This window comes from Sander vitreus, chromosome 10, assembly GCF_031162955.1.
Source record: "Sander vitreus isolate 19-12246 chromosome 10, sanVit1, whole genome shotgun sequence".
Classification (NCBI taxonomy): domain Eukaryota; kingdom Metazoa; phylum Chordata; class Actinopteri; order Perciformes; family Percidae; genus Sander; species Sander vitreus.
In genome coordinates, this window is record NC_135864.1 from 15,328,921 (window position 1) to 15,347,330 (window position 18,410).

General features: G+C 41.1%; 1 protein-coding gene across 1 annotated transcript; it reads left to right on the plus strand.

Annotated features, from left to right (window-relative positions):
* Positions 1-14,884, plus strand: ehd1a (EH-domain containing 1a). The gene is made up of 6 exons (XM_078260493.1): positions 1-763; positions 5,383-5,480; positions 10,908-11,149; positions 11,819-11,989; positions 13,691-13,855; positions 14,231-14,884. The coding sequence occupies exons 1-6, from the start codon at positions 375-377 to the stop codon at positions 14,762-14,764; spliced, it is 1,599 nt and encodes a 532-aa protein (XP_078116619.1). The 5' UTR covers positions 1-374; the 3' UTR covers positions 14,765-14,884.
* Positions 14,885-18,410: the final 3,526 nt, after the last annotated feature.

An 18,410-nucleotide genomic window follows, 5' to 3' on the forward strand; every position in this document is an offset into this window, starting at 1 on the left:
TTTTAGGGGTTCACTGACAGCTGGTTGCTAAGCGAGTTAGCTAACTTCTAAGATAGCTTGTAGCGGTTATATTGCCACATTTCTGTAGTATTAGACGACATCTAATTGCCTAACTATTTATGGTGGAGTGTAGTTGGCCATCTTACGTAAACCAACGTCAGCTGACGAGGGAGTCCTCCCTGAATGACTGACTCGTTGTGTGTGGCTAGCTAACGAAGAGGAGGGTGGGGACAAAACCTTTCAAGACCTCGCCCAGCCGTTGCTTCATTCCAGCAGGCAGCTACTCTCTTGACGGTGTGAGAGATCCACGCCACAAAACCAGATAATTATTCAAGGGGAGACTGACACAGTTGTGTCAACTAAGGGCAGTAATCATGTTCAGGAAAAACTTGAAGAAGGACCCCGAGCTGTTTCAGAACGTGTCGGAGGGGCTGCGGCGACTCTACCGGACCAAACTGTTCCCGCTAGAGGACACGTATCGATTCCACGACTTCCACTCCCCTGCACTCGAAGATGCCGACTTCGACAACAAGCCCATGGTCCTCCTTGTGGGGCAGTACTCCACCGGGAAGACCACCTTCATCCGGCACCTCATGGAACAGGACTTCCCCGGTATGCGCATTGGCCCCGAGCCGACAACTGACTCTTTCATCGCGGTGATGCATGGCGAACAGGACGGGGTGATACCGGGTAATGCTCTGGTTGTCGACCCCAAGAAGCCCTTCCGCAAACTCAACGCCTTTGGCAACGCGTTTCTCAACAGGTAAAGCCAGTGCCAAGTCCCCAGACCACATTAAAGAGCTTACACTGAGCAACAATGTAATACACTAAGATTATAGGAATTTAGCAGTTAGAGCCCTACAGTTATTTATTAATGTGGGATTGAAATGAATGTCATGTTAATGTCCTATTATTCTTGAAATGTCATTAGTTTATACAAATGTATGTTGAGAACCGTGTCAAAACAGCACATTACCCAATGATTTAAATGCCCTCCCGACATGTTCTTACATGTAAGGTACCACACAGGGGAATTCACAGTATTCTGTTCCCAGCCATCTCAGAGCCAAGAGTGTGAGAGTTCTCCCTCTTTCGTCATCTTGAGAAAATGCTGGTGTTCAGTGTCAATAGCTGTGTGGAAGAGCCACTCTGTGTATGGCAAAGCAAAGGACAGGGCGGTGCTTTCTAATACCTGATCCCATTGACAAGGAAGTCCTTTCACTTTGGATCAAATCCTGCCAGTTAACATTGCACCTTGCCCTTATTCAGGCACTTCTTACTTGAAGCACCTGACAGAGCCACTGGTGACACATGGTTTTGTTCCAATGTCACAGCCTGGCCCCTTGAACATTGAAATAGTTCTGGGTGTTGCTAGGCAACAAGCTGACCTTGTCCTGCCCTCGGATGTAGGTGCCATAAGTTTCGTACCCCTTGGTCATATAAGTGTTACCTCATCAGTAGAAGCCGACAAGCCAACTCCCTTATTCACTATCTGTGTGTAGGCTTTATGAAATCTTATCACAAAGGTTTATAGCTTTTTGGTGTCAGTGTCTGTCTTCTTGTAGTATTGTTTAATTGAGTTAGCAAGTGTTTCACTGAGACATTCAGCTCATTGGCGTTTGATCCACATGCCTGATGAACCAGAGCGTCTAAGAACACCCCCAGAGGACTTCCCAATGTTTTATGAATCACTCAGTGATACGTATTCCTGGTATTCAGCCTGATGTCTGGTGTAAAAAAAAAAGTCCTCATGGCAAAAACTCACATGACTCAGAAGTATTGCACAGGTGGGGCTTTCACTCATTAATGCAAGATGAACATTTGGAAATGATAGAAAACAGCAAAAGTGAAAACAGAAGAGAAAATGAAAACAAACAAATAGTATAGAGAGAAATTCAGAGTGCAAGGTTAGACTGCACAAGCCAGGTACTCTGAGTCAGAGTCAGCGTGACGATGCTTGGGGAAAACATCTTAATCCAATCTATTGTTTGTGGATTTGTGATGACATCTGATTGTAGATGTGTCACTTCCTGTAAAGGATGTGGGTATAGCCCTTCTCTTTTCAGTGGCCAGTGTGGTGGTGTGACCCTGCACAGGAAAAGCCAGCCAAACAGATGGACAAATAATACACAAATGACTAACTTGTCATGATTGTATTGCCCTTTTAGCTTCAGAGTATCAGTCGGGTTGTCTAGCCATATTTTGTATTAAACACTCTAGTTGACACTTGCCAAGATATTTGGCCTGTTCGCCTGTTATCCCTTCCCTCAATTATGTGGAGTGTTTGTTTTATCTTGCATGAGAGCAAGCTTCCAGCAACGGCATCAGTCAAACTCAGAAAAGTGAAGAATTTCAGATAACCCTTTTAAAAGAGTGGGGGGTGTTAGACCTCACAGGCCTTGATTGACCCCTCTGGAGTTTATTACAGACTTGAGGGGAAACCAGATACGATCGTGTACAAACAATGGCTATTTTCCATCGTAGCATCATTTGTCAAACTGTTGGACGCAATCCTGTGATATCATGGGACTTGTGGTTCTCTCTGAATTCAGGCTTGAGTGGTCATTCATTGGCTTAGGGACAACTCACATGATCATACATTACAGAATATTGTGTTTATGACCATAGCAGGTGCATGACCTGTTTGAACAGCTCTGTGTATGTGTAGGCCAAATACATAATTATTAAGTTGTGATGGCACACAGCCCAAAGTAGGTCTACAGTTGATAAAAAGTCCGTTAAGAACCAGATCCAGACAAACATTTGGATCTGGGCTGCTTTTGGCTCAGACTGGGCCAGTTTTCAACTTTCCTTTGAGAAGGCCAAACTTATTTGGATTGGCCTTCAGCTGCTGGTTGACTGAATGTGTTTTTTCTCATAGAAGTTTTAAGTAGATAAAGATATCAAGGATCAGATTGTTAATTGACTGATTTTAAGGTGGAGGAGAAAATACCATGTCAGAGGAGCACACAAGGCCTTGCTCAGCATTATGGCAATTTCACAGTGTAACCAAGCTCTTTAACCATAGTCCTTTAACCTGCAGATTAGCCTTTAACTACCAGCCTCAGATAGGACTTACCCCTCGATATAATCAGTTATTTATGAAGAGAGTAAACAGAAATCAGTCATGTGGTCCACACACCTACAGTTTGCTCTCGGATTTGGCAAACCCTAAACTCTACTAGCTTGCCAATCTTTTGACAGTTTTCCCACTATTTCTTTTTTGAAGCAGCCTGGTTTCAGATTGTGCGCTGATTTGTACTAAATTGCAATGTTTCTGTAAAAGTAGCCTAACTCCAGATAAACCTGCATATATTTTAGCTTCTGCTTCATTAGTTAAAATACCTCTGCAGTCAGAGGGCCTCTGTGTGTTTGTGCTCTCTGTAAGCCATTAGTCAGTAAAACCTGAGTCAGCAAAGTTTAAGTTCCGCACTGGCCAACACTGTCCCGCTCCGTCCTGTCCTGCTCATGGCCTTTCATTCCAGGACACTGACTCTGCAGTTTACTCAGATAGGGGTTGACACATGCACAGCCTTACAGAGCACATAGCAAACAAATACAAATGAGATGTTTATATATATTATGATATATAAATAATTTACACACACACACACACACTAGATTTTAGAGGAAGCAAATGGAATAGTGACACTCTCCTCCCTGTCCACATCCCTAGTGATAGCCGCCCTATTTCCTCTTCTTTACGGGAAGTTAAGCTTAAGATTTGAGGGAAGGTCATAGATCAGGAGGTGGTGCAAGAGAGGAAGACTCTTTTTCATCAGCTGGACCCAGACCCCCATAACATGAGAGGTCTGATGTGGAGTATTAACCCAGGCCTTCATGACAGGACCGCAGCCTTACAGAGAAGATGGGTTTCTCACTTTCTCGAGACATAATTGAACAGCAAAGGATCTCAGATAGTTTAAAGCTGTCGGGGCCCCCGTCCCTGGTAGGGTCTACTGTTTCTAAGAATTCCAGCTCTAGTTCATCAGAGCATTTTTTCCGACGAGCTCTGTGTGGAAAATGTCAGGATAGATGGTTAAATGGAAAACCTGTGCCAAAATTCCAACTGGATATCATACGACATTAGCTATGAGAGGAAGTGGAAAGACCTGCATGTTTGTTATCTTTGGCAATCGCTGTTATTGTAATGTTATAGCATGCATAGGATCTCTATGCAAGAAGCCCAACTCTCATATTTCTTTGACTTGTTCATTGTCCTTGGATTTTCCTTTTTCCTCTGTGTGTGTGTGTGTGTGTGTGTGTGTGTGTGTGTGTGTGTCCGCCCCAGGAATGTAAAAGCATGGTTTTCCTGGTCTTGTGACCCGGTGCCTCTGAGCTTATGTTGTGAGTATCGGTTCAGAATGAGGGAAAGGGCAGCAGAGCGAGAAGTAGTACTTTGAGCCGTGGGGTGTCATAACAATCCCCTTCGTTATTCTCAGTGGGACACAACTATCGTTATGCAAAACCACTCATCCTCTAACATTTCATAGTGTGTATATCTGTCTGTGTTTATATGAGTGTGTGTGCCTTGGCTCGATTTTTGTTGGAGAGCCGCACTCCCCTTTAAAGTTTAAATCCCAGTGTCCCAGCTTGAAGGAGACCATTGTGTAGTGTATTATGTTGCGTTGGGAATGACTCAGGCCTACAATTCGGAACTTATAATGTATTGTCCCAGTGTTTCCCTAACATTCAAACATCAATGGTAACCTCCTACAAGCAGCTCCTCCACTGTTTGAAAAATCAGAATGAGGTAGTCTCACTGTTTTTGCTGAAGAAAAAACTAAGATCCAAAGATCAAGAGTGTCAACTACAGCTGAAACAATTAATTAATTAATCAATTAGATGACCAACAGAAAATGGCACAAACTATTTGAAGATGTCCCCCTGGACAGACCAAATGATACAAAACTAATCTAGAAACCAATAGGCAGTTGAATCAATAATTAGAATTATTGTTATTTGCAGTTGCAGCCCTAGTGTCAAGGTTCAACCAAACACCAGGCATAACATGTGCTGTGTGAAAAAACTCTGGTACTTTTCCATTATTATGTTAAAATCTACCTACTATTTATCCACCCACTGCTACTTTGTATTTTAGCTGTGTGTCTTTTTCAGTAAGTCTTTTTCTGTGTGTAGAGTAAGGGTACGAATGTTAGTGCCTCATAGCATGAAGGTTGCAGAATAATGTCTGTTTAATGTCAAGCTTATGTATAAACATTCTCACCCTACTTGTTTTTTTGTGTCCCTCCCGCCCTCCCTCTCTACCCCTATGTCTCATACTCTCTCAATCCTCCCTCTCTTTCTACTCTCTTTAACTTTCTTTTTCTCCCCTCTGTGCCCTGCACGGTCCACTCTCTCATTACTGTATTTTCTTGGCAGGTTCATGTGTGCCCAGATGCCGAACCCCGTCCTGGAGAGCATCAGTATCATCGATACTCCTGGAATCCTGTCCGGAGAGAAACAGAGGATAAGCAGAGGTCTGGCTGACATAAACACTCACACTTTACTCACTCTCTCACTCACCTACTCACTAGTGCTACTGTTGTTTAACAGAGCCATACCCTCTCTGCTCTAAAACTCTGACATACTGTAATCACATTATGCAAAATGAACCCACAGGAAGTCACAAGTTCAAATATGAAAAGGAACCCTGCTACATACCCGACCTACATACAGTCTCGCTCTGGTATTTTTTTGACATGCGCTACACAAAGTCAACTCTCTCGCTCATAGTGCTCTCCAACCTATATTTAACTCTTAAAGTCCTCAGTTCAAAGCCTAACCAAACAGGTCATGTCAATCTGATGGAGGTCTTCACAGCTTGATGGTAGCACGGAGAGGACACAAACCACTGTGAAGTTAATTTCCTGTCTCTGTACCTGTGGTTTTGTACGGCACTATTCTCTTTCACATCCTTCCCTCTTTTTTGTTTATCTTTCTTTTTGTTTTCAGATGGGCCTGTAGCCAGGTTTATATTAGAAGATAGAATTAACAACAATAATCCAAATGATTTCCTCTATGCAGCTGCGTACCCTCTCTATTTGTCCTGTGCTGTATCATTTATCACTTTATATCTGAGTCATTTCCCTGTGCTCTGTGAAGATAAATCATTTAATATTTTTATCTAATTGTCCATGTGCAGCAACAATTCTATGACCAACAGGGTCACTTCAGAATTGCCACATACACAGTTTTCCTTTTACTTTTGATGATCCTACATAACTCAAGCAGAGATAACAGTGCAGCTGAACACAGCTTCTGCCTTTTCTACCTGATTTAAGCCCCTTTAAGAGGAAGTACACATACATAAGTTTTTTGTGTACTCTAGGGAAAGGATGTGGAGTAAAATGGCAAACATAGCAGAGAGTTTCCCAAGACTGCCCTCCTCCCACCACCACTGCCCCAGAGAGCTGTTACACAGTCAGTAAATCTGCTCTTTATTATTGAGTCGGATTTCCTATGACACACAGCACAAAGGAAAAGAGAGAAAATATTAAGACATAGAGTTTAAATGACAGTCAATCAACAGATTGATTCATCATTTAAAGTGCTCATATTATGCTCATTTTCGGGTTCATAATTGTATTTTAGAGGTTGTACCAGAATAGGTTTATGTGTTTTAATTTTCAGAAAACACCATATATTTGTTGTACTGCACATTGCTGCAGCTCCTCTTTTCACCCTGTGTGTTGAGCTCTGTTTTAGCTACAGAGGGAGACATCTCACATCTGTACCATCTTTGTTGTTTGCACATGCTCAGTAAGTACTGCTAGCTAGTCAGTTGTAGAGTATGAGGGTACGCCATGCTAGCAGCTAGACAAGCATTATAACGTGTGTTACAAAGTGACGCACATTCGTCACGGAAGTAAAAGCTGGACTACAACAGAGAAGTTTGGAGCAGTTTGCGAACAGTGTTTTCTTTGGAAGATGGTAAGTCCCTTTGGGGTGGACTTTGGGCTTTTTCACTTTGTAAACTTATAACGTGCACAAAAAGATATATAGCACAATAAAGGAAAGGGAAGAAGCCAAAAAGCATAATATGAGCACTTTAAGGCATTTTTCAAGCAGAAGTGCCAAACATTTTGGTTATAGCTTCTCCATATGAGGATTTGCTGCTTTTCTCTAGTATCTGTTTTTTGGACTGTTGGAAACACACGACAAGCAATTTGAAGACCTTACTTTGGGCATTTGTCACTGCTTTCTGACATTTCATACGCATTGCATTCAACGATTCATAAATTAATAGAATACGGAGGGTTGGCAAAGACACTGAAAAGGCCAAACGAGCAACTGTAAACATACAAGCGTAAATGTGTGCCATCTGAAAAGAAACTAAAGCAAGTGTCTGTATGAATGAAAAGACTGTCTCCTGTTGAGGTGACCTCATCCAAAAAGAGGAGGAGCAAACGAAATCTGATACCTCATTCCTCAGTTTTGTTTCTATACATACATACTTATACATTTGAGAACAGAACAGAGACACATTCACTTTCTCAAGCCCGCCCACCCACACACACACACACACACACACATACACACACACACATACACGTTATCCTCTTAACTGTTTCTATATAAACAAAGATACAATACTGTACTACCCAGACATACTGTACTCGCTGTGTCATATATAAACAGGACTGATTGCATTGCGCAGCTGAAGTGTGAAGGGCATGTGTTTGTGCCGGTACAGCCAGCTTTACATTCAGAAACAATGAAATTGTGTTGTCCATTCATGGACGTTTTGTCATTGCATAATGCTTTTTTTATTATTATGGAATAATTTTTGCTGAGGTCAGCAAGTGTGGCTCAGAGTTAGTACTTTAGTTAACCATAAAGTGTCAAACTATAACGAAACTGTGATTTTGCAGAACTGGTTGGCGGCTTTCCCATAGTTGCTGCTGATGACTTGACATGGATAGTGGCACGTTTAATGCAATTTAGCAAATTTAGCTGACAGAAAAAAAAGATTTGTCAGAAGCTGAGTTGAAACTTTTAAAACTTGTGGCATTAACATATCCCTGTAGCTTTGGTTTAAGGTTTAGTTTGACATGATGGGAAACACGCTTATTCACCTTTTCAGTTCAAGTTAGATTAGAAGATAAATACCACTCATGTCTGTATGCTAAATATGAAGCTACTGCCAGAGACAGTTACTTAGTAGAAAGGCAGGAAACGGGAGGAAAACAGCTAGCCGGGCTCTGTCAACAGGTAAGAAAATCAAGTAACAATGAAGCCCACTAATCAACACATTATATCTCGTAAAAAACTGAAGTGTTGAAACGACAAGTTGTGTTTTTACATGCGGGACTACTCCTTTTAGAGATGAATCTATTGGACATTTAATTGACTAGTTGATCGAAAGGAAAATTGATCAGGAACTATTTAGACAGAGTTTAAGTAATTTTTCAAGCAAATATTCCAAAACGTTGATGGTTTCAGCCTCTTTGTTGCTTTTACTTGTCTTACATTATTGGTGGTCAAAAACAAATCAATGTGAAGTGATCACTTTGTGCTCTGGGAAACTGAGATGGACATTTTTCACTATTACTTTTTACCTTTTCTAGACCAAACAATCGGAAAAAAGAATGCAGATTAAAATAGATGCAGCCCTAATTTATTTTTACACTTAGGTTTATGTATGGATTAACCAAACAAGATATTTGTGTTAATTAGTGCGCTTTTGAGGTGGTGGTGGTAGTAGGTGGATTTTGTTGCCCTTGGACCGAGCTAGCTGTTTCCCTCTATCTCCAGCCTTTATACTAAGCTAAGCTAAGCTACACTAACCAGCCCCTCGTTGTAGCTTCATATTTACCGTGCCGACATGATAGTGGTATTAATTGTCTCATCTAACTCTCTGCAAGAAAGTGAGTGTGTTTCCCAAAATGCAAAACTAGTATTTAATTATACTGTAGATTTGAATGATAATGTGTTTTCTTATATGAACAGATTTTAGACAAATAATTCTACAGCCAGGTCTTCTCCCATTTCTCTGCTCTCTGTCAGTGATTGGCACATATTTTTGAGGCCTGCCTGAGTGCATGGGTGTATCCCTACATGTCAATACACATAGTAGAGGCACAGCTGTTGCCGATGCTATGTGCTATAAGTAAGTTTGAGCAGCTGTCTCTGTCTGATTCCCTGACACGTGTGTCAAAACCAGACTTGAGAAAGAATGAGCAAATGTCCTCGGCTGGCTCCCACAGGGATCGTGGACTTTAAATATTCCACTTTCATCCCCCTCTACTTTCACATGTCGTCATACACACAAATAGGCACAAACTCCTCTTTGTTGAAGGGGTTTTCCTGCATCCATCTCTTATGTTTTTCTTTTACTTTCACTTTTATTCACCCCCATCTTTCTTTCTCTTCTTTTTTTTTTAATCTATCTTTATCACAGTCTCATTCTGTCCATCTACTGTATCTCTCTCTCTCTTTTGTATACATGTGCTCAGACACACAAAAGCCAGCTATGTTGGAGTGCATGTGCAGCAGATCTACCCCTGATTGTGCGACAGCCAAGATGAGCTTTTAGAGCAACTACATTCTTCTCTGATTAGATGACACACGGACTAATCAGAACCATAATTCTCTCTTCCTCCCTCCCTCCTCGGCTCCTCAAGGCAAAAGAAAGCTCTGTGAAAAATGCCTTGGTTAGATAACCAAAGGAAGTAAATAGTTCTTCCTTTTTTGTTATTTCATTAATATCAAGCTTGTTTCTTATAAGGCACATTGCTGAAAACTGTCCCTGATGAAGGTCATTTCATTCCTAATACAACTCAGATTTTCCAAAAAGGATTTCAATATGTTCAAACTGTCTTTACCTTCATATGCATCTCCTGCTGTCTCAGTAAAGCTAGTTAATAGGTAACCAGGGGAAACAGTCCTTTCTCTTTACATTACTGGATCAACAAGACTTGGAATATGAATGTAGAACCCACAATGAAACATGCGCCAACATACAATTTATTGACTGATTGGAGCCATTGCTCAATGGCTCCAATCAGTCAATATTGTATCGTTGTCATGTTAAACTCTTGTATTTCTCCACACCAGTATGCTATTTGTAAGCACAGTACTAGTGCAAAGGGTTAGGGTTATCTTATGCTGACATGAGTGGGGAAAACAAGACAATGACAATTTATTGTAAGTTAGTACACATGCTGGTAGGCTACCTCAGTGTCCATGTCCCTCCGTACCCAACCGTTTTGACTGGGTCTGTAACAGTTCTGATAAACTATAACGGCTCTGAATTGAATCTCACTCAGTTGATTATCAAGATTTTATTAAACCAACAACACATAATATAAGGCTATTTTATATTGAATATTCTTTACAAGAATGCTTCAGTATTAGCCTAAGATATCAGTGAACCCTGTGCAGTAATCTGTGTTAAGTAAACCAGAAGTATAACATGTGAAACCTGAATTATCAAAGAAATGTCTGACAACAAAGAAACCGAGTAGTTGACATGATACGCAAAATCTGAATACTACCTGTCTTTACTTAATGTAGCATTCTTTTGGAAAACTAATGTCAAATAGTTTCCAGCCTAAATACATATCATATTTAATGTTATTCTGACCTTGTGTCTAGGCATGGGCTGGTATGAGATTCTGACGGTATGATAACCTTCAGCAAAAATATCAAGGTTTCATGGTATTGCAATTACAGCTATAAATGTATTTATTTATTTTTCTGTCTGGGTAAAAAAAACACCAACTTTTTTCCATTGAACACAAAGTATTTTATTTTGAAACGCACTGCTGCACACTGGCAGGGAGACAAAACTGCACTTTCTGTCCTTTAAGACTCAGGGCAATTGTGAAAGTCATCGGGGGCACAACAGTGTCTGTGCAGATCCCATTTTAAACACACGGTCTCTTCTCTGTTTCTCTCTCCAGGTTACGACTTTGCCGCGGTGCTGGAGTGGTTTGCAGAGCGCGTGGACCGCATCATCCTCCTGTTCGACGCCCACAAGCTGGACATCTCGGACGAGTTCTCCGAGGTGATCCGAGCTCTGAAGAACCACGAGGACAAAATGCGTGTGGTGCTGAACAAGGCGGACCAGATCAGCACTCAGCAGCTGATGAGGGTCTACGGAGCGCTGATGTGGTCTTTGGGAAAAATCATCAACACGCCTGAGGTACAAAGCATTAGTTTTTCACATGTGTGCTTTAGTCGCAATCCACACATTTATTTGATTGGGAAAACGTTTCAATCTCAGTTGGATCTGGTAATGAAATGTTAATGTTTTGGGGGAACATGTAGCTATTTTAGGTACGTCTGGACAGAGGTTAGGTGACGGTGATTGAATAGTGACAGATTTTAAGAATATTTCAGCTAATGTTCTCAGTTTGTCATTGTAACAAAAGTGATAATAAAAAAAGTTGTGCTACCTGATATCGTGTGACCCAGCTTGTCTTGTGATTTTTTTTCCCTGACTGTTCAGTTAATATTTGATCCAGGGCCATATTCATAAACCGATCCCAGAGAAACCTTTGGAACATGTAGAGAATTATTCATTGACTTTGAGCTTCTCTAAAGGATGTGAAGCACCGAGCACATACACTTAACCTTTTATTGTTGCTTCACTGTCAACCTCACAGCCCTGTATTGCATTGTCACACATCCTGTATGTCTATTTTGAGTATGCACATTTATTTTTGTTTCTGTTTACACTTTCTAGCCAGATTGCAGTGTCATGTTTGACTGGTGAAATGTTTTCCTCTTGTGTGGGTGTAGGCAGTAAAGTGTAACCTGATGATCAGTGGAGGTTATTGGAGGTTAACTTATTAAACTAACTTGATTCCAGGTGGTGCGTGTGTACATTGGGTCGTTCTGGGCCCAGCCCCTGTTGGTCCCAGACAACAGGAAGCTGTTTGAGGCAGAGGAGCAGGACCTGTTCTTAGATATCCAGTCGTTGCCACGGAACGCCGCTCTACGCAAACTCAATGACCTCATCAAACGAGCACGCCTTGCCAAGGTCAGTATAAACAAGACGACAGACAGACATTGCCATCTCTAGTGCAATGCAGCTAGAGTGGCTAGAAAACACCGGATTTAAAAAGCTGCGTCAACCCATCTTATTTTCGCTTTCATTCTTTCTCATTCTCTCATCACTGCCCCCTGTCCTCAAGCCCCAAAAGAGAGGGATCCTGTTTTATGCAACTTTGGTGTTTTCTTAACTAACCAAAGGCAGAAGTTAGTACAAGTATGACAGTAATTTGATAAACCAGAAGAGAAGAGGGATTATTTGTTATTTCTGCTTCTAGTCTCTATGTATATATGAAAACATTCACAGCTTAGACCCCATGAAAAAACACATGGAAATACTACAAAAAGTTTGATTGTTAAAATTGCATCTACATATATTTCTTCTGCTTCATTAAAAGTCCAGCATCTATAAATACACAAAACAGTTTTCCTTTTTTAAAGGTGCCCTGCCACACAAAACCGTTTTTACTTGTATTTTTTGAAATATGTTAGGTCCATATGTGTTTGTGTTATGTTGTGAATGTGAAAATGAACTGCTACATCCTCTGTCAGCTCTAGCCACTGAAAAGAAATAAGTGGAGAAATCAGGCCATTTACAAAAGCTGGTCAGTCTGACATCATGTTGCCTGAGCTCATTACTATTCATGAGCTCACCCAGTTGCGCTGGGTAAAGGATGCTGATAGCCAGGCTCTCATTGGCTAGCTGTTAGCCAATCAGAGTCAAGCAGCTTAGCTCGTTGAATATTAATGAGAACTGGCACAAATTGAGCTGAGTCTTCCTGCAGGCTTTCTATACCATGCTAGAATGGCTTGAAACAAGGTAACCAAGGCATTTTTTTCCACAAAACATGTTACAGAGTCCATGGTAGAACTTCAGACATTACCACAAAGTAATGAAATACGTGTGGCAGGGCACCTTTTTAATAGTTTAACTGCTGGACACAAGATGTCTCTTACTTCACTCAGTCCTCATTCTTGTGTTTGTGTTCTGGAGGTTTCAAGTTTCCACCTCACAATTGCATACTGGACCATGTTTGGCTTCCAGACTAGCTGTCACAAAATTGTACAAACACGTGTTAAACTTAGATTTAAGGTGAGTACAGAGAACTGTCCTCCTTCAGCAGATGGCTGTGCAGGGATGCAAACAACTCGCTTTTCATCAAATGTCGTTTTTTTCCACGTCATTTTGGGTGACTTGTACCCCATATGCATACATTGCTGTATACCGTAGGTACATTTAAAAAAAGTTCCACAAAAAATATAACCAAGTTGCTCTGCTGCACTGTGTTCTGCACTCTGACTTCGGGTAGCTCTCTCTTTTTTTCCATCATACATGTGTTTGCATCCCTGAATGTGAAAACAGACTTCTAGTGTTTTGATAGTTTTCTTGATAGCATCAGAAAGCCTCTGAGTTAGATGTTCATTTTGTGACAGTTTAACAGGGATTCCAGCCAGGTCTCTCTCACTGTACTTTATTACAGAGTCAACTCCCTATAGCATATGTTCCCTTGAACACCAAAATCTCAGTTCATCACTAGTTCAAAACTAAATACACTCAACTTTTGCTTTGGAGAAATAACTAAAAATGATTAGAATACAGTATAAACAATCCAACCCCCCACGGTAATGACGAAAGCGCAGTTCAATAATCACCTAAATTAGTCTGTCCTATTTCTTTTATGGTGCGCAGGTACAGGCCTACATTATCAGCTCTCTGAAAAAGGACATGCCAAGTGTGTTTGGAAAGGACTCCAAGAAGAAGGAGCTGATAGCCAACCTGGGAGAAATCTACCACAAGATCGAGAAGGAGCACCAGATCTCACCTGGAGACTTCCCCAACCTCGCCAAGATGCAGGTGAGATTAAAGAAAAAGATCATTCCAGAGATGAATCCAGCCACCTACACAGTAGACCGATATGTACCATTCAGAGTTACATGAGCTACTTGATGCAATAACAACTTTGACTCTATTTCTAGAGTCAAAGTTAAATAAAGTGTTAGAAACAAACGGTTCAGAGTAGAATGACCTTCCAACCTTTACTCTCTTCACATCTTTGCCCTTCTTTCCTGCCCTTGCACTCCAGGATGGGCCAAGGCGGGGATGAGATTTATTTTTCCTGGTTTGTCAGGAAATCCTGCTTCTTGCATGCTACACCCATTGGTAGCCATTGAAGACTGATCTATTTCTATCACCAATTCCTGTTTTCTCTCAAACCCCTATTCCCTTCAGGAGCTGCTGAATGGCCAGGACTTCTCTAAGTTCGCAGCACTGAAGCCAAAGCTGCTGGAGGCGGTGGAGGACATGCTCGCCAACGACATTGCACGTCTCATGGCGATGGTGCGCCAGGAAGAAGCCGCCATGCCCAGCCAGTCCGTCAAGGGTGGCGCCTTTGAGGGAACCATGAATGGTCCCTTTGGTCATGGCTATGGAGAGGGTGCCAGCGAAGGCATCGATGAGCTTGAGTGGGTGGTGGGTCGCGACAAGCCTACATATGATGAGATCTTCTACACCCTCTCACCAATCAACGGCAAAGTGTCCGGCGCTGCAGCCAAGAAGGAGATGCTGAAGTCCAAGCTGCCCAACACGGTCCTGGGAAAAATCTGGAAGCTAGCAGACGTGGATAAAGATGGCCTCCTTGATGATGAGGAGTTCGCCCTGGCCAACCACCTGATCAAAGTGAAGCTGGAGGGTCACGAGTTGCCGCCCGCGCTGCCTGAACACCTGGTGCCACCGTCCAAACGCGGGACAGCCCTGGAGGCCTAGAAGAGGAGGAGGAGGGGCAGCCTGGAGACCAGCCATGTCAACGCTTTTGCATCATGTTCAGGACTCTTCAGACAAAAGTCCAACTACAAGCATGAACAGCATCATCCTCCATCAAGCTGTGAGTCTCCAGGCTTCCTGACACACCATGAGGAGGTATCGCTGTGATCGTTTTCACCAGAGAGAGACTGGAGGGGTCGGGGGGAGGGGGGAGGGGAGGGTTCATCTTTTGTGCATTAGGGAATAATATTTAGGTATCTGTTAAAAATAAATGAGTGAGGTTGATTTGCAAACGGATGAAAGGACATTACCTGATCATGAACTGATGGGTAGTTGGAAGTCGCATGATGGGGCTGAACATGGATTTGTGCATCCTGTGTAAAAGATGTCTTCTAAGTAACAGTCCATATTATTATATGTTGATCCAAAGAAATATAGTTTTTTTTTTTCCATTTGGAGAGAGAAAGAGGAAATAAATAAAAACAGCTATTAGAATTGTTTCATCTATATTTTTGTATTTCCTGACTGTTAACTTGGACTCTTTCCAAATGCTTCCCTTTTTATTATTTTGCCAGGTAAATAAAAATGAATACTGTACCATCTGACTTGTGGTTATGTGGATTTTCATTGAATATTTGATACATACCATTGATTTAAGTTAATCAGATGTTTGATTCACAGAACAAACTCTCACTGGAAGGAAATTGGGGTAATTGTCTTTGTGGCTTTAATTTGTTGTCATTGGTCATATAGGGTCATGTCAAGGACCGTGTCACCCAGAGGTCGTCAAGACACTGACTTTTTTTTTTTTTAAATGCCCCTATTTCGATAGTTTCAATGTAGTGCAGTGCCCTCTGTAGGACAGAGAGTTGTCAGCACTGCCACGGGACATATAAAGCCATTTTCCCATGACACAAGTCGCCTCTCACTACATAGTTGTGAGGGCAAATTGAAACCAGCAGTGGAGGCAGACACTTGAGACTTTCTCTGGAGCATTTTCAGGACACATGGAGACAATTTACACCACTAGAAATTCAGTCCAGGCTCAAGCAGACACGCACAAATCATAAAGCGAAAGACGGGAAGCTGTAGCTTTATTAAAGTCATATTTAGAGTCTGAATAGAAATGAAGCTGGCTGCTTATAACTTCGCTTTACGTTCACTTCGTTAACTTATACTATTATATAACCTGAGTTGGCAGGTGTGAATCTGCTCTGACTGGGTCTGTTTGCATAATTCAAGCATAATGTCGGTATAACAAACGTAAATCAGATGCACCTCAGTGTTTGTTAGTAAATTTGAAGGCGTTATATGATTTTACCCCAACGTGAACCTTGTTAGTCAAGGCAGCAGCAGCCAGGTGATTGATGCAAGGCCAAGACTTATACAAACACATTCCCATACTATTTCTTTCACTGCACGCATGTCCACATTTATTTTTTTATTGTTTTTAAAGATTTTTTTGGGGGGCTTTTCCACCTTTAATTTGACAGGTCAGGTGAGAAAGGGGAGAGAGAGGGGGACTCATTGAAGTTCTGCACACTGATTCCCTAGATTATCAGTCAGTGTTGCATACACATGATGCTCACCAGCAGTTTTTTCCGAGAGTGGCAGATTTAATCTTTGATAAAGTCCAGAGGCGCTCTCTTGTGTCTTGATAAGTTATTACAGGTATTGTGTTTGGATAGACTCATATTAGGGCCAATTTTAACACTATGTATGGTTGTGTCCTTTCTTATTTTTTACTGGAGTGTCTCAGCCAAAAATAGCACCAGCACTTACAACACTTATTTTCAGTCAAAAATATATGTAAAACATATAAATATAATGTTTGTCGCAGGTTATGGCCACGAGTTGTAAGCAGTTAAATCAAAGAGGGATTTCCCTTCTTGGATTGTTTCATTTGAAGGATTTGTGAGGCCTCAAGAGGTGAAAATATCTAGCATTTTTGCAAAAAAAGAGGTACATTTGAGAAAATTTTGAAAATAATGCATTATTTTGTATGAATCTCTACACCCCTTAATTTATCCTGTGTTCTTGATCTACAGGTTGGGACTCTGAACAAGACCAGACCATCGGTTTATAAAACATGTAAGACAGACTTCTATGAAGAGCATAGTTAAAGATCAGAAGGATAAAATGGATCAAATAACAGCAATAAATATATCATAATAAGAAATGTGAAAACAGATACACAATAAATTTAAAATCTTATATATATTATATTACAACCAAAATAAATGGTTTAGAAACTCAGACTTTCTTCTAAATCAGAGAGAAGAGGTAGAGACTAAAGCATTTTATGTGTGGCATACATTTAAGAAAAATAAGTTTCTTTTGGTTTCTGTCAAAATGTTGTAAAGCACAGAGTGTCAGTTAATGTGGTGTAAATTGTATGTTGTATTTTTCCAGCATTACTGTAGTTTACATAAACTTACAAGTGGCTGGATCTTCGGTTTGGTCTCAAAACCAAAAACTAAAGTGATGCATTGAAGTAACCTCATTTCTCTACTTGTAAAGTCAGATTCTAGACGACATGATCTATATTTACAGCATAATTCAACATTTCCAAAAATTCTACTCTTTTTATTATTATTATTATTAATAATAATAATAATAATTTATTAATCCCGCAAGGGGAAATTACAATGTTCAATAGGGACTTCTGCATGTTTCCAATTGCTTTTTGTAAAATCTTATGGAAATAACCTGCTGCAGACTTTGTTTTATTGAGCATTAGTAGGCCTACTCACATGCATTAGATCATTTACAGCTTGCAGTAGCTTCAGGGTTGTTCTGGAATGATAATATATTGACAGAGAGCTGCTTGAATGCCCACAGTGATGTGAAGTGACTGTACGTCCCTGTGTGTTTGGATAGCTGTCTCACTCCCCCCACTGTATATCTCTACTATACAGTGTTTCCTTTTTCCTGTCCGTTCGGACCTCACTATCTTCCCCCCCATCTCTTTTTCCCTCTTCCCTCCTTTTCTTCCACATGTTTACGGAGAGCAGCTTTTCCCTGTTTTGCTTCTTTGTTTTTCAACTGTAATCCTGTCACTCCCCCCAACTCTTTCTCTTACCCCCCCTCTCTCTCTCAGGGTTTTGGGTCACATTTGTCACTTCTACATCTAAAAATACCCCCCCCCCCCCCCCCCTACCCTCTGACCCCTGCAGATAGTTGATTGTGCGAGGCTTATATGACACAATCATGTGGAGGGAGTGTCGCTTCTGAGAGGCAGGTGAGGAATGAGGCACCTGGGGGCGTAACTATAGACAGTGCAGGCAGTGCAGTTGCACTGGGGCCCGTGTGGGGCCCTGTAGAGGGAGTCATTGTTTTAATTTGTTTTTGTAAAATAGTAGTAGCAATCTCAAAACTATTCATTGAAATAAATATATGATTTTATTTTCTTTGGTATTTTTGCCATGTACAGATATGCAATGATGATTGCTGGGTAATATGTATGTTGATGTTGACCAATGTCAAGTCTCTATTTGATCATGTGACAAGACGATGTATGGTAGCTTTTGGTTTTGTTAAAGGGGAACTATGCAGTTTTTTTTTTTGCTTAATTTACCTTAACTGAACAGCTTCAGAGTCATTGGAATGGTTATATGACTTTTTTTTCGGGTTGAATGGTGGTCGTCTC